This window comes from Ornithodoros turicata, unplaced genomic scaffold, assembly GCF_037126465.1.
Source record: "Ornithodoros turicata isolate Travis unplaced genomic scaffold, ASM3712646v1 Chromosome117, whole genome shotgun sequence".
Lineage (NCBI taxonomy): Eukaryota > Metazoa > Arthropoda > Arachnida > Ixodida > Argasidae > Ornithodoros > Ornithodoros turicata.
Window position 1 is genome coordinate 39,170 of NW_026999299.1, and position 17,464 is coordinate 56,633.

The 17,464-nt window shown below is 46.1% G+C and overlaps 1 protein-coding gene across 1 annotated transcript; it reads right to left on the reverse strand.

The window, feature by feature from the left end:
* Positions 1-11,878: 11,878 nt before the first annotated feature.
* LOC135371602 (zinc finger protein 501-like) lies at positions 11,879-14,660 on the reverse strand. The gene is made up of 4 exons (XM_064605596.1): positions 14,533-14,660; positions 13,674-14,384; positions 13,287-13,437; positions 11,879-12,028 (listed from the first exon to the last, which is right to left on the reverse strand). Exons 1-4 carry the CDS (start codon positions 14,658-14,660, stop codon positions 11,879-11,881), a joined length of 1,140 nt encoding a protein of 379 aa, XP_064461666.1.
* Between the last annotated feature and the right edge of the window lie 2,804 nt (positions 14,661-17,464).

Here is a 17,464-nt window from a genome sequence, read left to right on the forward strand (position 1 = left end):
AGCGCTCGGAAATTGCTAGGTCGGACCTACATTCATCCGTAGGGCAGATAACTGTGCACGATGACCCCCTTTTCTATTTGTGTGCGTTGGGTCACGTTGACCAGTCCAGTCATTTGGAAATATCTCGAGCAACTGTCCGGTTCTAGAGGGGAAAACTCCAACCCGAGGGCCTGCTGCTTACGGCCCGTTGGCGGATGAAGACATTCCCGAAGCTGAGCTGCGATCCCTGATGCAGAGGCTCACTGCGACTACCGTACATGATGCTGCGGTTTCTGACTAGGTTGACGTTGATAAGGATGATGACGCGTGTGCAGCTATGACTGATGACGGTGTTATTGCTGCTGTTGCCTTCGATGATGTGCAGCAAGACAGTGCCGATGACGCCAGTGAGAAACAAGGCTCCGACATTGACACTTTGCGTCCGCACTGACATTCTTCGAGCAGCGCAACAGCGTGGCTCAACTCTATGCAATTAGCAAAAGTTTGCAGGAATAGAGTGCCTACACTACTATGTAACAGCTGTCATTGACGAGATTTCTGTGTTTTAATTAAACCTTGCTCTAGGACGTTTCTATTCGGTTGTTTCATTTATCCGGATGCCCCGGTATCCGGACGATTTCACCGGAAACGGCACCGTCCGGATAAACGGGGGTCGACTGTACTTGGATCACGCTAGGGGCGTCGCGGTCGCCCGTCTTCGAGTTCTGTCGTCTGCTAAACCACGTGATTTCAACATGCTGGCCAATGAGGGCACTCGCCACCGTTGCAGTGCGGATGTGACGACACCGGATACAGGTGAGCAATCTGCGGCTCAACCGTTTAGAGACCGGGCAAAAAAAGTGCTAGCGGGCAAATTCTGAGCGCTCGGAAAGCGCCACGCGAACATGCGAGATTTGCTTCATTTTGACCAAGCGAACATGGCTGCTCGAGACCTGGCAAAAAAAGTTGCTACGAAATGACCACCCGAAATCGCCATAAAAGACAGGTCAGGGCCCGCATGCATGAAACCTTCCTAGAACAAGTGTTGCCCTAATGCATTAATGCACTAGGTTTAGGCTTGCAGTTAAGTGGCTTGCACGAACACTTCGACGTACGTCCTAAGTCAAGTGTTCTAAAGTGAATCGTGGCTAATAGCAGTAGCAGTTTTCGGAGGGCTCTCATTGGTAGAAAGAGAACTTCCGGAGGTCATCCCAGGAAGTCGTGCGTTACTACTGGTCACTACATATGTTTGGATTGTGGGACGTCGTCTGCTTCTGCCGTCGCACGTAAACAGTTCCACTTTTTGGCCTACCAGTACTTTTTGGCCTACCTTACTTCATCGTAAGCGCCGTTTTTGTGTACCAATCACTCTCAAAACGCTTGATAACTTCGACCTCGCTTCGGTCAAGAGCATGAGGTGCACGCTTCTGCGATGCCGTTGGAAACGGCATTTACTACTGTTAACTTACTAATCCTAATCATGACCCTACTGGAAGCGGAGTGCTCAAGCTGCCATGCGCGTAGCGATGATGCTTTGAAGTGTTCAGTATCCATCTTCTTGGCTAACGGTAGGGCGTGATGCGCCAGTTTAGGTGTAGCCATGACGAACGAATCCAGGCTTGAAACTGAAACCACTGGAACCACATCCCGTCAATGGGGGATGTCATGTCACCACGTGCAAGGCGGAAACCAGAAACCAAAACCAGAAACTGATGATGCGCGTGGCGATCGCGCTAGGAAAGTTGGAGGGTGCACAGAAAGCTGTCCCGTTGGTTCCGTTTTCGCGGAGGTTCAGAAAATTTTGTTCCGATTAATGCAAGAAAAATTATTATGGAAAGATACAAAACAAACCAAATCAGAGGCCCTGTTCTATTTAAACGGGAATTCCGTTTAAGCGATTTCCGCTTAGCAAGATTCTCCTGCACTTTCAACGACTCTCCACCAGACTTGTACGAATTTGGAGTATTGTATTTAAAATACTGTATTTTAAATACAATTTGTAGTGTTTTGGTACTCTACTCAATACGTTTTGTTTTGTGTATTTGTACTCTATTTAAAATACATTTTATGGTATTTTCTACTCAATACTCTAATTACATATTTTGGATCTCCCTCTCAAACTTTATGTGTCTTGTCTTTCCATTATCTTGCTTGTTCAGTGTAAATTCCCTGAGTCCCTCGGACTTGACCCGGACATTGGCCCTTCTTGGAAGTCTCCATTTAGATATCTTGCCCCGTGTGTACTAATCCTTGGCGAGTGAGGGTTCTAATATATGTGCCCTGACGCGGTGACGCCGAATTCTGACCTCGCCGAGCAGGCACCTGCTAGAAGTTTGCTTTGTTCTGGGTCACATATACTTAGTGGAGTTATGTGGTATCTCTTTGTCATCTTTTGGGGACTTATGTTTAGATGACCCCTATCACACAGCGGTGGCTTGCGTGCGCGGGGTTTAGGTTAATTCATGTCACATAGCGGCGACTAGCCGCATTGACCAGTGACCGGTGACTTTTTGCGTTCAAGGATAAATAGTATCTTAATTGCATTTCAAATACTTTTTGAAGTATTTTGTACTCTACCTTAATTACTTTAATTTTCACGTATTTATACTCTATCTTAATTACATTCTAACGTTAGTATTTATTATCTTATCTTAAATATATTTTTGAGTATCTTGTACATGTCTGCTCTCCACACACGAGGTCCTCGTGCACGTGACGTCATCTGTGAACGCCTCTAGTGAAGCAAAAACCTACAAAGTCAGCATGCACCGGTACTGAATGCCTTGCCCATGTGCCCTGTTCAAGAGAAACAGTTGTGAATAGAAAATTTTGACTCGATGAGAAACTGTAACTATATTTGTGTTTCCTGTCGCGGGTGTAATAAAATATTGGAGATAAATTACGCCTTGTGTTTCACGGTGCCTGACTCATCCTTCTCAATTCCCAAGGGCAGTTACGGAGCCTAGTCAGGTCATGTCAGGTAATTTTTATTTTACTCAAATCAATCATAACCAATTGCAAGAACAGGACTGCGAGGGCAAGCCCTGTAATGCAGTCTCAAAAAACTTAAACTTAAAAAGCCACTACGAGACATGTAAACGAATATAAGTCTTTTAGTTTTTTCCAGGCTTGATGTAGGCGAATCACTGTGCCCACATCACGTTTTCTTCCGGTTCAATGTTGCGAATTTTGGTAAACTTGCCGTATTCTGCTAAGTATTTCATAGCCGTCCCTTTCACTTAGGTTTTTTTTTTTTTTTTCACGTGTTTGCAATACAGCGATCTACCAGCTCACCTCGTTTCATCTTCCTACCTCGAAAAAAAAAGGTCGAAAAAAAAAAAGGTCGAGAAAGATAGGAAAAAAGGTCGAGGTAGGCAGCAAAAAAAGGAATATGTTTTCCGGTTTCGGTATGGGCGAAGCGCGGCGCTGGAAGCAGGGTGTCGGAGCGAACCGAAAACCAGAACCGAAAACCAAAAAAAAAAACGCTATTTTGGTGCGAACCGGAATGGAATCGAAACCGTATTCGTTTTTTTCGCTCAGGAGGGAAACCGAAAAATTTATCTAACTATCTATCCGTAAGGGCAGATACCTATGTGGACAGGATACGAAGAAAAGAAAACGGAGCCGTCAAGCGCGTATGTGAATGAAAGTGTTTCTCGATTTGCGTCGTACTCGTGTGGTGGTGCTTACTGGCTAGGAAGCAGCAACAGACATTTGCATAGGACGCGATCGCACCAACCCAACAAGAAAGTACTTTACGTATCACATCACAACAAGCAAGTCCGTCAGTATCACGCGCTTCAAGAAAAGAGAACGCCCATTTGAACAGGCAGTCACTTACAGGAACGAGGAGCTACCAATTTCACAGCTGCCTAATATTATTAAATACCATCTATGCGGAATAAACGGCTTTACATTTTGCAAGATCGATTTCTTGTCTGGGAACGAATATGCCCACCAGAAGCGGAACCGGTTAAAACCGGTATGAACCGTTATTTTTTTGCTCCTGAGCAGAACCGGTACCGGACCGTTTATGATAGAACCGGAACGAAGACCGGAACGAAAAACGTTTCAGTTCGACACCCTGGCTGGAAGTGAGTGCGCGGCGCGGAAAGAGTGAAAGCGCATCGCAAGCAGCACAATGTACTGAAAGTCGAGTGCAATGGGATTGTACTCGTTACGAGACCTCGAACATAAGCGTAACCCTGAAACCGATTATCTCCCCGTAATGAACACGACAGTCTCCCGCAGGCAGAGGTGGGCGTTTGTCCTCACGAGCCTCGCCCTCACCTCAATTCTTTTTCGAAATTTTCCTCACCTCACCTCAAAAAAATTTTTCAAAATTTTCCTCTCACCTCACCTCAAAGTTTTTTTGAAGATTTTCTTCACTTCACCTCACCTCAAAAATGTTTTTGAAAATTTTCCTCACCTCACCTCAAACATCACAGAAAAATTGGCCCTCACCTCACCCCAAATATCGTGAGGTGAGGGTGAGGAAAGCCTCACCCTCGCACGAACTAGAGGGTGCCCACCTCTGACCGCAGGTGGGTCCATAGCGATATTTTCCACTCAAAGATGGCGTCACGCGCAATGTGTCACGTGCCCATCTTCATCGTCGTTACGGTCGTTATGAGCTAACGAGTGGCGGGAAATTCAAAAAGGCGAGCGGGAAATTCAAAAAGATGCGTTGCACACTCCCGGACACCCAGCGTGCGCATTAGTGCCGTACTCTCTGGGATGTACCACCAGTTGGTTCGTTGAGAGCCCTAGGTTTCGACCTAGGTCCTAAGTCCTGCCTCATCAATACAGTACCTGTGTTGATGTTGCAAACGTTTACGACTCCAGCTTTTGGACGCTGAAATCCAGTTATGCGCCGCCAGCGATTTTTATACAGCTATCAGGGAGCTTGAGTCCGGTCACTCAGTCCGCCGGTGCCGACGAAGCAGACTTGTACGTATTTGGAGTATTGTATTTAAAATACTGTATTTTAAATACAATTTGCGGTATTTTGGTACTATACTCAATACTTTTTGTTTTGTGTATTTGTACTCTATTTAAAATACATTTTATGGTATTTTCTGCTCAATACTCTAATTACCATATTTTGGATCTCCCTCTCAAACTTTCTGTGTGTCGTCTTTTCATTATCTTGCTTGGTCAGTGGAAATTTCCTGAATTCTTCGGACTTGACCCGGACATTGCCCTTTCTTGGAAGTCTCCATTTATAGATTTTAGCCCGTGGGTACTAATCCTTTGCGAGTCAGGGTTCTATTATGTGTGCCCTGACGCGGTAACGCCGAATTCTCACCTCGCCGAGCAGGGACCTGCTAGAAGTTTGCTTTGTTCTGGGTCACATATACTTAGTGGAGTTATGTGGTGTCCCTTTGTCATCTTTTTGGGACTTTGTGTTTAGATGACTCCTATCACACAGGGACGGCTTGCGTAGTACGCGGGGATTTAGGTGATCCATGTCACATAGCGGCGACATGCCGCATTGACCAGTGACTGGTGACATTTTGCGTTCAAGGATAAATAGTATCTTAATTGTATTTCAAATACTTTTTTAAGTATTTCGTACTCTATCTTAATTACTTTAATTTTCGTGTATTTATACTGTATCTTAATTGCATTCGAACCTCAGTATTTATTATCTTATCTTAAATACATTTTTGAGTATCTTGTACATGTCTGCGACGAAGCTGTCTTGGCGTCGGATCTCTGCGGGCAGGCTAGATGCCCGCCGCGCCATTCTTCAGTGGAAGTTGGCCCACGATGTTTTTCCTCTTCGTGAGCGTTTGGGCCGTTTTCACATTTTTCGTTCCGGCGGCTGCCCGCCTTGCGGGATGTGTGAAACGTCCGAGCACTGTTTTAGGCGTTCCTCTTTTGCTGTGGCATAGGTTAACGCAAGTATTTCAGCTCTCGACTGTCTTCTGCACTCTAAGAAAAAAAGGAGTAAAACGGGGAGTAATCGCAGCTTCTACTCCCCTAGTCTGCAATTACTCCCCATTTTAGTCCCCTAACCCGACATTTAGTCCCGATATTTACTCCCCAGCAGGACTGCGAATTGTCACTGAACTTCGCGAATAGTCTCCTGAATGCAACACTCTAAGTAAATATGTGCCCTTGGTCAATTTGAACGGCATAAGGCTGTATAACTCAACCAACGTAGCAATTTTCCAGCCACACAGAGTAAGAAACAGTTATCGCATCTTTCTTCGCAAATTGTGCCCTATGTATGGCGCAAGATTTTATATCACTCGATATATCACGATTGACGGTTTGCTTCAAAGTATTTTCACGCATGCACACGAATTATGTACTTGGGACTCTTACAACAGCGCGTGAAATGCCGTCTCCAATCTGTAACTTTAATTTGCTCCCGTGCATTTACTCCCGAAAGGGACTATTTTTTGTGGCAATGCATTTAGTCCCCAAAAGGAGTAAAAGTACTCGTTTTTTTCTTAGAGTGTGGGCCGCTATGCTATTCCTAGAACCGTTGCCGGTTCCGCGCGTTCAGCGCAAACAATTGGCTTCGTTAATTACGGAGGTAAATTTTCAGATTTGGATCCGTCGTTGTCGTCTGGCTTTCGCTGGCCCAGACTTCGGCAGCGCAGCTATATTCCAGGCTGTCACACTCTAAGAAAAAAAAGGAGTACTTTTACTCCTCTTGGGGAGTAATTGCATTGCCACAAAAAATAGTCCCTTTCGGGAGTAAATGCACGGGAGTAAATGAATGTCACAGAGTGAAGACCGCATTTCACGCGCTGTTGTAAGAGTCCCAGGTACATAATTGGTGCGCATGCATGAAAATACTTTGAAGCAAACCGTCAACCGTGATATACCGAGTGATATAAAATCTTGCGCCATACTAGGGCACAATTTGCGAAGAAAGGTGCGCTAACTGTTTCTTACTCTGTGTGGCTGGAAAATTGCTACTTGGTCTGAATTATACAGCCTTATGTCGTTCAAATTGACCAAGGGCACACATTTACGGAGACTTCTGCATTCAGTAGACCATTCGCGAAGTTTAGTGACAATTTGCAGTCCTGGGGAGTAAATGTCGGGACTAAATGTTGGGTTAGGGGACTAAAATGGGGAGTAATTGCACACTAGGGGAGTAGAAGCTGCAATTACTCCCCGTTTTACTCCTTTTTTTCTTAGGGTGCAGGATAGGTCTTCGTAGCCAAATCGCCCGTGATAAGGCTCTGTACGGCTTCCGGAGTGCTCTCGCCGTTGCCTGACGTCTACTCGAATTTTCTGTCACGTTCAGGGTGAGTGGCAAGTCATGTTGTAGCCAGCTTCCTAGGACTCTACTGTCCTTCGCAGCGACTCTCCCGTGTTTGATAGTTCTCCCGCTTGATGACAATACACTTGCCATCCTGGAGATTGATGCGCCCAATCTTGATGTCAATATATTAATTGCGCACTGTTGGCCATACAATACATTACCTGCCGGGCTCGTCGGCAGTATCGCGTGTAGTGCAGTCTTCTCTTTAGTGGAAATTTTCTCTTAAAAATTCTCTGGAAATTTTCTCTTAAAAATGTGGCTTTGCAGCGCTGTTTCCGGGAAGGTACTTTCCCAAAAATCTCCGAAATTTGTATTGGCAGCAAGCCTCAGGCATCAAATAGGCGCGTCATTATACCAAATCATTCTTATGGGTAATTTATGTTATTGGTGCGTTATCTTTCCAGCAGTTTCAACTGAACATCTTTCAGGCAAAAGGAAGCCTGTCATGCTCGAAAGAATGTTTCACAGAATTGCGCCAGCAACACAACCAGTTAACTCGGGCTTCGTCGTCGTCATTGCGTTCCGCTAGGGGAGCAGCAGTGACGAACATTTTTATTCTAAACGCATCCGCCACACCAGCAAAGTTGGATGACTGGCTCTGACGATAAGTAGCAGTCGCCAGAGCCGACTTTCGCGTTTGCGGTGATCGCCGCGGTAACAGTTAAAGTCGAGTAAGCCTTCAGAACTTGCAATGGCAGAATGGGCAAGCTAACGCTTGTACCATCCTACAGTCGAGGATACAACTTGAAAGAGCTCGTACTCCCCATTTCCTGCAGAGCGCGCCTTGCTGCGTCTTGGTTTCTGAGTAAATATTGGTATTTAGCCAATACAGTGAACCCTCGTTATTATGACCATGGTCGTTCCCAAAAAGTTTGGTCATAATGCGGAATTGTCATATTAACGGAGCGGGTTTGCAGAGGTTTCACTGCATTGTTCCCCAGGAGTATGGTCGTAAAGCGCGTATGTCAGATTATCGGGGGTCATATTAACGAGGGTTCACTGTATCTCCACCCCTCCGCGGACTACCCTTCAGGCCGCTACACGTGCGGCGTTTCAGTTTATCTGGGGCGGTTCTGTAGAATGGGTATCAAGAGGTCGTATGTATAGGCCTCGTGTGGATGGCGGCCTTTTGGTGCCCAATTTCAAAGTGAAGTGCCTTGCCTTAGGTCTGCGCGCGATCTTTCAGGGTCTCCTATAGATCAGCGGCATCCTGCTCAGGGTCTACTAACTTTTCTCTTAGGACCCGACATTCGTTTTTTTTTGTTTTTTTTTTCTGAGCTGACACATACTCGCCCGCGCTCAGAGTGCGTGGCTCCCCACCTGAAGGCATACGTTGTGGCAATGCGCAGCCTGCGAGCTTCTTTCCCTGATGATGACATAACATCATGGCCCGTGCGGCGCCTTTACATGGTACTTCTTGCGCTTAATCGGCAACCCTCGAACACGACGCGTATTCAGCGCCACATAGCGTGGCGTACGACCACTGTGCTGGCTGGCTGGACGCCCGTCGGGCCAGTCTTCAGTGGCGCTTAGCGCATGACGTCTTGCCGCTGCGTGAGCGTTTTTCCCGTTTTGGTATAACGTCACCCGGCTGTCCCTTCTGCGAGTACAGGGAGTCAGCAGAACATGCTTTCAGTTTATGTTTGTTGCCGGGTGCCCTGTGGCATCGTGTGGCAGGCCTCTATAGCCTGACGGATGTTGAGTGGAGCACAGTTCGTGGTCTGTACCCCCTTCCTGTCTCGCAGCGGGATAGGCGGCTACTAAGTGTGGATTTCACGCTGTCGACGAGTGCACGCGCAGCAGAGCCGCAGTGTGCAGGAGGTGATTCGGCTAGTTAACGCCGGGATTCGCAAAGTTCTTTGCAGGGAGCGTGCGGTGCTTGGAGCAGTTGAGTTTCACCGTCGCTGGATGACCTCTGACATCCTCTTCAGGGTGGACAATGGCAAGTTCCATGTTAACCTATGAGGTGACCACATCCTCGTGTTGTTCTCCCACTTGCAGCTTTCCAGTGTCATGGACTGTTGCATGGCGAAACGGACACGTATAGCAATCTCTGAACAGCCTTAGTCGCTGGACGAGAGTTGGTATTCAGAATGTTGTTCGAGTCAGATGCTACAGGAAGCCTGCCCCTGTGGCCGGCCTTCCATTTGATGCCAATACACTCTGCGGTGTTGTTTCAGGGAAGATTTTTCCTAAAAATCGCAACACACAATCGCCATGTCTTCGTACCACCTGTAACTACGCCACCCAGTAAATAAATTTTTCCCAACAGTGGGCTTGTCCCATCGCTTGTCCAATCGCTTGTCCAATCCTGCAGTTCGCAATACGAAACCCAAAGCACTCTATGACAAAAAAACAGGTAATCATCAGACCGCGGATTTGCATGTTTCTTTTCCGAGCATGCAGAGCTTCGAACCCAATATATTTGCATGTTTTGAGGCCATATGAATGCATTAGTGAAGGTTTTAAAATGCATGAAAATGCATGTTTCGGACGTTAGTGCATGTTTGTAAGAATACTGCATGTTTGTGCATAAATATGTTTTTCACATAAACTTAGAAGTTACCGCTCAAAAAGAATTCGTTACACCGTGTACAAAATGTAACTAAGTTAATAACGAAGTTCTTCAGCCTGAAATGTAACTCGCAGTTACTAAGTTACTTAAAAAAAGAACGAGTTACTTCCACACAGTTGCACAGTTACTTCGGACACAAACTAGCATTACGGAGGTGCAGCGCGCGTGAGCAGTTGAGTTAGACCTTGAGTTGCCTTCGGAAGACTGCAACACGCTTCGATCATTTTCGTTTATGTCCAACAATACACCTATCCCTGTTCGTAAACAAATGACATCACAGTGTTCGACAGCGCCAAAAATTTGGTAGAATTGAACTACGCTCGAAGCTAGAGGTGAACAAGGTCGCGCCCGAAAGCCACGGTCTTGAGGGGATTACGATACGGTCCCTTAAAGGGACGCGACCCTCGGTCCCGCTTTTCTTTCAATGGGAGGCAGCGAACAAGTGTCCGTTCGTGGAACCCAACCCTCTCCTTCCGATTTGTTTCGGTTTCAGTCTGTCTACCAAGGTCATGATGACGTTTCTCTGGTAGAAGTCTATTCGAACGCTTTGCATCTTACTCCCTGTGGGCGCACAATGGTTCAGCTTCATTTCAATGGCAGCGGTTCTTACTTCCTGAATAAAATACTGTCATTGATATAATATCACGTTTATGGCAAAAGATGCCACGAAGGAACCGGAGAGAAAGCAAGAAAATATGTGGACGTGAGTGAAAAGCGAGCTAAAAGTAACTTGGAAATTAACTTAAATTACTTTGGCAAAGTTACCTGAAAAAGGAACGAGTTCCTCTGAAAGTTACCACGGCACGAAAGTACCGAGTTAAGTTACAAGTTACCAAAAAAAAAGAAACTTAGTTACAGTAACGAGTTACTTGTAACGAGTTACCTCGAACTCTGGTTTTTCAACGGCGTGCGTCGGGCAGGCGTGAGCTTCTCGGAGGCCGGGCACTGCGAAGACGCGCGGAAGGCTGCGTTCGCTACAGGCGCATGCGAAACCAGCATTGGAGTCGACTCAGACTTGAACGTATCTTGACTACGTACACAAACTACAGTATTTTAAATACTGCTTCCGATATTATGGTACTCTACTCAATACTTTCGCGACAAGTATTTTTAAAGTATTTAAAATACTTTTTTTTGTATTTGCTACTTAGTACTCAAAATACTTTTCTTTCTCGTCAAGCCGTATCCAGCACACTTCCCCGTCGTGTCCAGATTTTCAGCTCAGTGGAACTTAACCACCTTCTTTCTTTCTTTTTTTTTTGAGGGGGGGGGGGGAATACGCGCATCTGGTCGTCTGGCACAATAGGCTGGTCCCACGCTTGGCCTTGCTTGTCAATAGCCCGACCCCATCGTCAGAAAACGATTCCTACTCATATTGCAAGGTGAATCCCCAGGGGACTGGGTATACAAGAGAATCCTAGCATTTGTCGCCTTGGTCACCAAAGCAATATTGTTGAGAGGAGCTTTTCAGCATACGAGCCTGTGCTAACAGAGAGATGTCAAAGTTTCAGCCCCGAAAACTTGGAGTTGTATAGAATAGAAAGAATAAAATGGAAACGCAGGTCGCGTTGGTGCGACCAGATGTTGAGCAGTATATCGTGGTCTACTGTCACCAGAACTACAAGTAGTCATTCGACATTCTAGTCATTGTTGATGTTGTAAATGTAGAGTGTACCCTGATGTTCTGTACAACACACACGAAAATAAACCGTGCGCATAATGCATATTTCTACACTTTTTCCCGCATTTGCTGCTTGTTTAATGCTTGCTTTGCCACTTTAGCTGCATGTTTTATGCGTGTTTCGTCGTTTGTTGCTGCATGTATAGTTACATGCTTTCCCATTTTTTTTACAGCATGATTGCATGCATATCTAGTGGGGTTTTAGTGCATATAATTCCGCGGTCTGGATCATCTACGTCGACGACGATGAAGCTGAGCTGCGGTGAGTGATTCCGTCCTTGTTCTGATTTTCTGTAAATATCTATATATCTGTGTGTGTTTTCCTTTGTGTAATTCTGTTGATGATGAGCTAGTGTTATTCTTTTGGCGTGTGTGCCATGGCCAGCCGTGGAATTCCTTCTCGCTCTGGTGAAGAAGTCTCCTGGTGGTTGTATTCGATCTTTTCAGCACCAGGATGAGTCAGATTTTTGAGCTCAAAGCTATGTCTCTCCAAGGGGCTGCAACCCTGAAAGGTTTGGCCTCCGTAGATGTAAATGGTATTGCCATTCCTTCGGTTTTTTCGGAAACCGACCTCACCGTAGTTAGTAGGTGTCGAAGGCACAGGCTTGTATGGATGACGCGCACATTGTTTCAGTGCTGGGCTAGCATGGCACAGTAAAGGACATTGTCCGCGGGACATACTACCATCTGGACCATCCGGCTGAGGGCATATGGGTTCGCCGTTGCTCGGGTTAGATATGTGGAAACGTCGTATAGAGGCGCTAGAAGCGTTGTCTCTGTCGCTGGCGGCCTCTCGCCGCCCTTTGATGAAACTTGTGGGTTTCGTCAAGGATGTCATCTTTCTCCTGCCTTGTACTCCATCGCCGTCAACACTCTACTCGAGAGACTGTGCTCAATTGCTGTTACATTGGCACTGTCCAATGGATGCTCTGCACCTCTTTTTTGCATATGATGGAATGAGGCACTGTTATTTTGTTTTTTTCATGTTAATACTAAGGTTGACGGGAGCTGTTCGCGACTCCAGCGAACTATAGGTGGCGCACGCCGAACCTGAACTCGAGGGTTGCCACTTCCACCGCTAGGTGGCTACGGCTTCGCTGGAGTCGCGAGTACTTCAAGTCGTTGCAGTCTTCGGTCAACCCTTTCGGCAAAAAAAAAAAAAAAATGTTCTCGAGACTGATGTCACAGCCTTTAATCTCTCATACCATACGCAATTGTCTCTTCGTGATTTCTCCTGAGATGTCATTCAGAAATTGTTACAAATTGTAACGCATTCCACAACAGATGCTCGTAACACAGAAGGTTCACAAAGGGATTCATCTCACAAGTCGTGACGTCTTGTAGAAATATTCTTTTATTTCTTTGGGTTGATTTATTCGTTTATGTCATCAGGCGAGGGGATGCAGGGCGTAATAGAATCATTCATCATAAACAGAGTAAAGGAATAAAGAATGGAACACAGAGGCGAAATGCAAACAATGCAATGCATGTTGTTCATGCAAGTAAACCTTGGTTAACAGTTCAGAGCCACTGTACGGGTGTCCCTTCATTGTTTGTTTGTTTACTTTTCACATGTGTCACCACCCAACCCAGCTCTGTTTACCCTCTACCTGTTCATGCGTGCGAGTTTCAAAAATGTCAGACACTGGTAAAATACGGCGGAATACAGATCGCATCCGTACAGCCTTCCCCTATCTGTGCATTAACATGTGCTTCTTCAGGTGTCTGCATCAAGGACATGCGACAGCCCAGGAGTGGTGCACCTTAACGTGTACGCGGCCTCTAAGCACTTGCATGGTTGCCATCACAAGTGTGTCTTTGCTGCATGTTAAACCACAGGCTTCGTGCTCTGGCTGAACTAGCTGTAGCAGCTTCTTCTTCTCTAACTCTGTGTGTTCGTGCTGTACATGAACTCTGCAGTAGAGAGGTTGCATTTGAATGACTTCACACCCACTGAGGTCTTCTTGTTACGCTGCAGGTTTGTACGCTGCCTCAGGTCTGGAGAACAGAAAATGCTCTTTTATGGCTTCTCACCTCAGGGTGCCTGCTTGTGATATGCTGCACGACAGAGACCGCACTTGTATCACATTGCAAGTTTGGGTCTTGGATGAACACTGCAGGACAGACGTTGCAGTTTTATGGATGCTCACCCGTGTGTGTCCGCTTGTGACGTGACAAGGTTCTGCGCTGTCTGAACTCTGCCTGGCAGATCGCACTTGTATGACGTCTCGCCCGTGTGTGTCCGCTTGTGATGCCATAACTGTCCGCTCAGTCTGAACTTCGTGGGACAGACATTGCCCTTGTATGGCTTCTCACCCGTGTGTGTCCGCTTGTGCTGCTGTAGGGTCCCACTCAGGCTGAACTCTGCACGGCAGACTTCGCACTTGTATGGCTTCTCACCAGTGTGTGTCCGCTTGTGCTGCTGTAGTAGCTCACTTCGGCTAAACTCCGCAGGGCAGACATCGCACTTGTATGGCTTCTCACCTGTGTGTGTCCGCTTGTGCTGCTGTAGGGTCCCACTCAGGCTGAACTCTGCACGGCAGACTTCGCACTTGTATGGCTTCTCACCAGTGTGTGTCCGCTTGTGCTGCTGTAGTAGCTCACTTCGGCTAAACTCCGCAGGGCAGACATTGCCCTTGTATGGCTTCTCACCCGTGTGTGTCCGCTTGTGCTGCTGTAGGGTCCCACTCAGGCTGAACTCTGCACGGCAGACTTCGCACTTGTATGGCTTCTCACCAGTGTGTGTCCGCTTGTGCTGCTGTAGTAGCTCACTTCGGCTAAACTCCGCAGGGCAGACATCGCACTTGTATGGCTTCTCACCTGTGTGTGTCCGCTTGTGACGCTGTAGGGTCCCGCTGTCACTGAAAATCGCGGGGCAGACGTCGCACTTCTATGGCTTCTCGCCCGTGTGTGTTCGCTTGTGCTGCCGTAGGTGCTGAACTTTGCATGGCAGACATCGCACTGAACTGAACTTTGCATGGCAGACATCGCACTTGTATGGCTTCTCACCTGTGTGTGTTCGCTTGTGCTGCTGCAGGTGAGCACTCCGGCTGAACTTCGCAGGGCAGACATGGCACTTGTATAGTTTCTTGCATGAATCTGTCCGCTTGTGCTGCTGTGTGCTCCCGCACAGACATCGCTCTTGTATGCCCTGTTGTCAGTATGCGTCACCACTTGGTCCTCCCTGCTTCTAGACCACGAGAATCCAGAGGGGTAGATGTTACATCCAGAACCCTTCTCTCCCATCTGAACATCTGTTTGAAGAGCAGTGGAACACTTTTCAGACTCATTGTGACAGTGTGCAAACATGTTGCATTCGAGGTTGGCTTTCGACATGCACGCAAGTGCACATGGCCTGCTCTGGTCCCGATGTCGCTCAGCGGGGTGGTCGTTTATAGGCACAGAGAATACTGCAATCCATGCGGCTCTGACGTTCCAAACCGTCACTGGCATAAGGCAGCGGACGTGAAGTCACGTGCTTACGGCTGCCAATGGGAATGGACGCAACTCTGCAATGAGCTTTGTGGAGCCCACACTTTGCTCGCGAGTGCGTTCAGGGGCTTGTATCTTGCTATGTACGACACGTAGAGGAGTAACCTAATCTTCAGTATTCCACCATACGGTACAAGGCTCCCATGACATAACCCGTGAACCAAATCCACGAAGGTGTCCCCACCCCTTTAATTATTCAAATATTGGTTAAATGAATAAATTGTTGCTGGATGGAACATTCTGAAACATCAACAACGCCAAATAAGCACACCCTATTAATGTGCCTATTTCGCTGTTGCATAATGTAAAACCCCCGAGACTAGGGAACACGAAGAGGCATACACAACTCGAAGTCTCAAACGCAGCTGAAAATTTTACTTCACATACAAGAAATATATATATACACAAACAGGAGGAAGAGAAACGACCGGTTGAGGACAAAATAAGAGGACGGTTCTGGAGAACGAGCGGTCTGCTCAAGGCCGGACCGAGGGTTACGGATGTGTTGCTGACACAGTTCTCACAAGAGGTTATGCAAAGGGTCTCTCTCAAAAGCCTTCTGTGATGGTCCACTTCGGAAGCCTCTACAATTACTTCGGAATGCCTTGAGCAGACTGCTCGTTCTCCCGAACTGACCTCCTATTTTGTCCTCAACTGGTTGTTTCTCTTCCTTCTCTTTGTATATATATTTCTCATATGTGAAGTAAAATTCTCAGCTGCGTTTGAGACTTCGTGTTGTGTCTGTCCCTTGGTGTTCCTTAGTCTCGGGGGTTTTACATTATGCATCATCTTCACCAGCAAGCTTGCTTCCTAGACATTTGTTTTTTCATTGTTATTTCACTGTGTCCATTTTATCTGTCGCTTTCCCAGTCATGTATCTGTACAACCGACATGCTGCATGCTTTTTAGATATTAGCCTGTTTTTTAGATTTTTATTGCCCATTTTGGTGTTTTTCAGGGCCTAAATAATAATAATAACGCATTTATTTCCACCAATTATTTGTGGCGGGAACTGTAAAAAAAAAAGGTTTCTGTGGTGACTTGACATGGCCACAGCCTCAAAGACAATTAGCATTGGCAATGAATATAAAGTACGAAACGGAAAGCTATGTACACACATAGCTACATACATAAATCCTTAATGGGTTTTCGTGACACTTGCAGTGGATTAAAAGAACAGTGATTCAGAATACATGGAAGAATGTAACTGATACTTTATTTTGATATAGGTTGTTCGACAACGGTTTGTTTTCCAATGTTGCTGCTTACGACAGTTATTGTAACAAGAATGTTCTCTCAAGTCAAAGACAAAGGACATGCAAAGGATTTCCTATGGGCTCTGTGATAACAACAAAGTAGTTTATGCCGGTATAAATTATGTATTTTTCAAAAGACCATGTTTCTCAAAAAGCCCTACGGTGGCTTTATTATAAGGAAGACAATCAAGAATACGACTAACTTTTTTTTGCAAACAATAATAAACAACTTGTCAAAATTTGAGCGAGCGATAGTGCCCCACACCAAAAAGCAGTAACTGAAATGTCAATCAATCAATGCATAATAAAGGAACATAATAACGGACTTATAGTCACATATGTGTCCTGTATCTGTACAGATAACTAAAAATCCGAGCTGGTGAACATAATGACATACATTGTTCCCAAGTCATGTTTGGGGAAAGGATTACACCATATATCTAACACGGTCAACTAATATGATAACTGTGTGCACACCTGGTCACCTGAATCTGGGAAAAACCACGGGTTGACCCAGAAACGGGTTATTGTTGCTGCCTGGACGATTCCACGGAGAAGAATTCCTCCGAGACAGAGACTCCACCCCGGACAGCGAAATGATCGTCTTGTGCGGAGACACCGACTTGGAAGCGCTTTTGTCGACCGAGTAAGTGTTTTGGGACGGAAACTTTAAGCATAACTCACCAGAATTCATGAATCCCGTTGTACACCCTTCATGTGTCAAACTAGCAAACTATCAACTAGCACCCTTCATTAGAAAACTAGCATACTTATCACTAGTACGTTCAAAACTGGAGTATGCCTCAGCTTTGTGGGACCCTCCTCAACAATACTTGTCCTCCGCTCTTGAAGCCATTCAGAATAGAGCAGCCCGTTTCATCGTTGGTGATTACTCACGTCATTCTTCAGTCTCGGTAATTAAACAACAACTTCAACTCCCTAACCTAGAAAGAGGTCGATACATTGCAAGGTTGTCTCTGTTTCACAAGTTCATTCATACCATTCCGCCTAGCATTTCCCCTATCACTCGTTCTTCCACAATCTTTCCCCGCTTCGACCATTTGTACAAGGTAACTCGTTTCGCCTGCCACACTGATATCTTTGCTAAATCATTTTTTGGAAGACTACTATTAACTGGAATGATCTTCCTTGAATATTGCGGAGCTCACTGATCACACCACGTTTCATAGGAA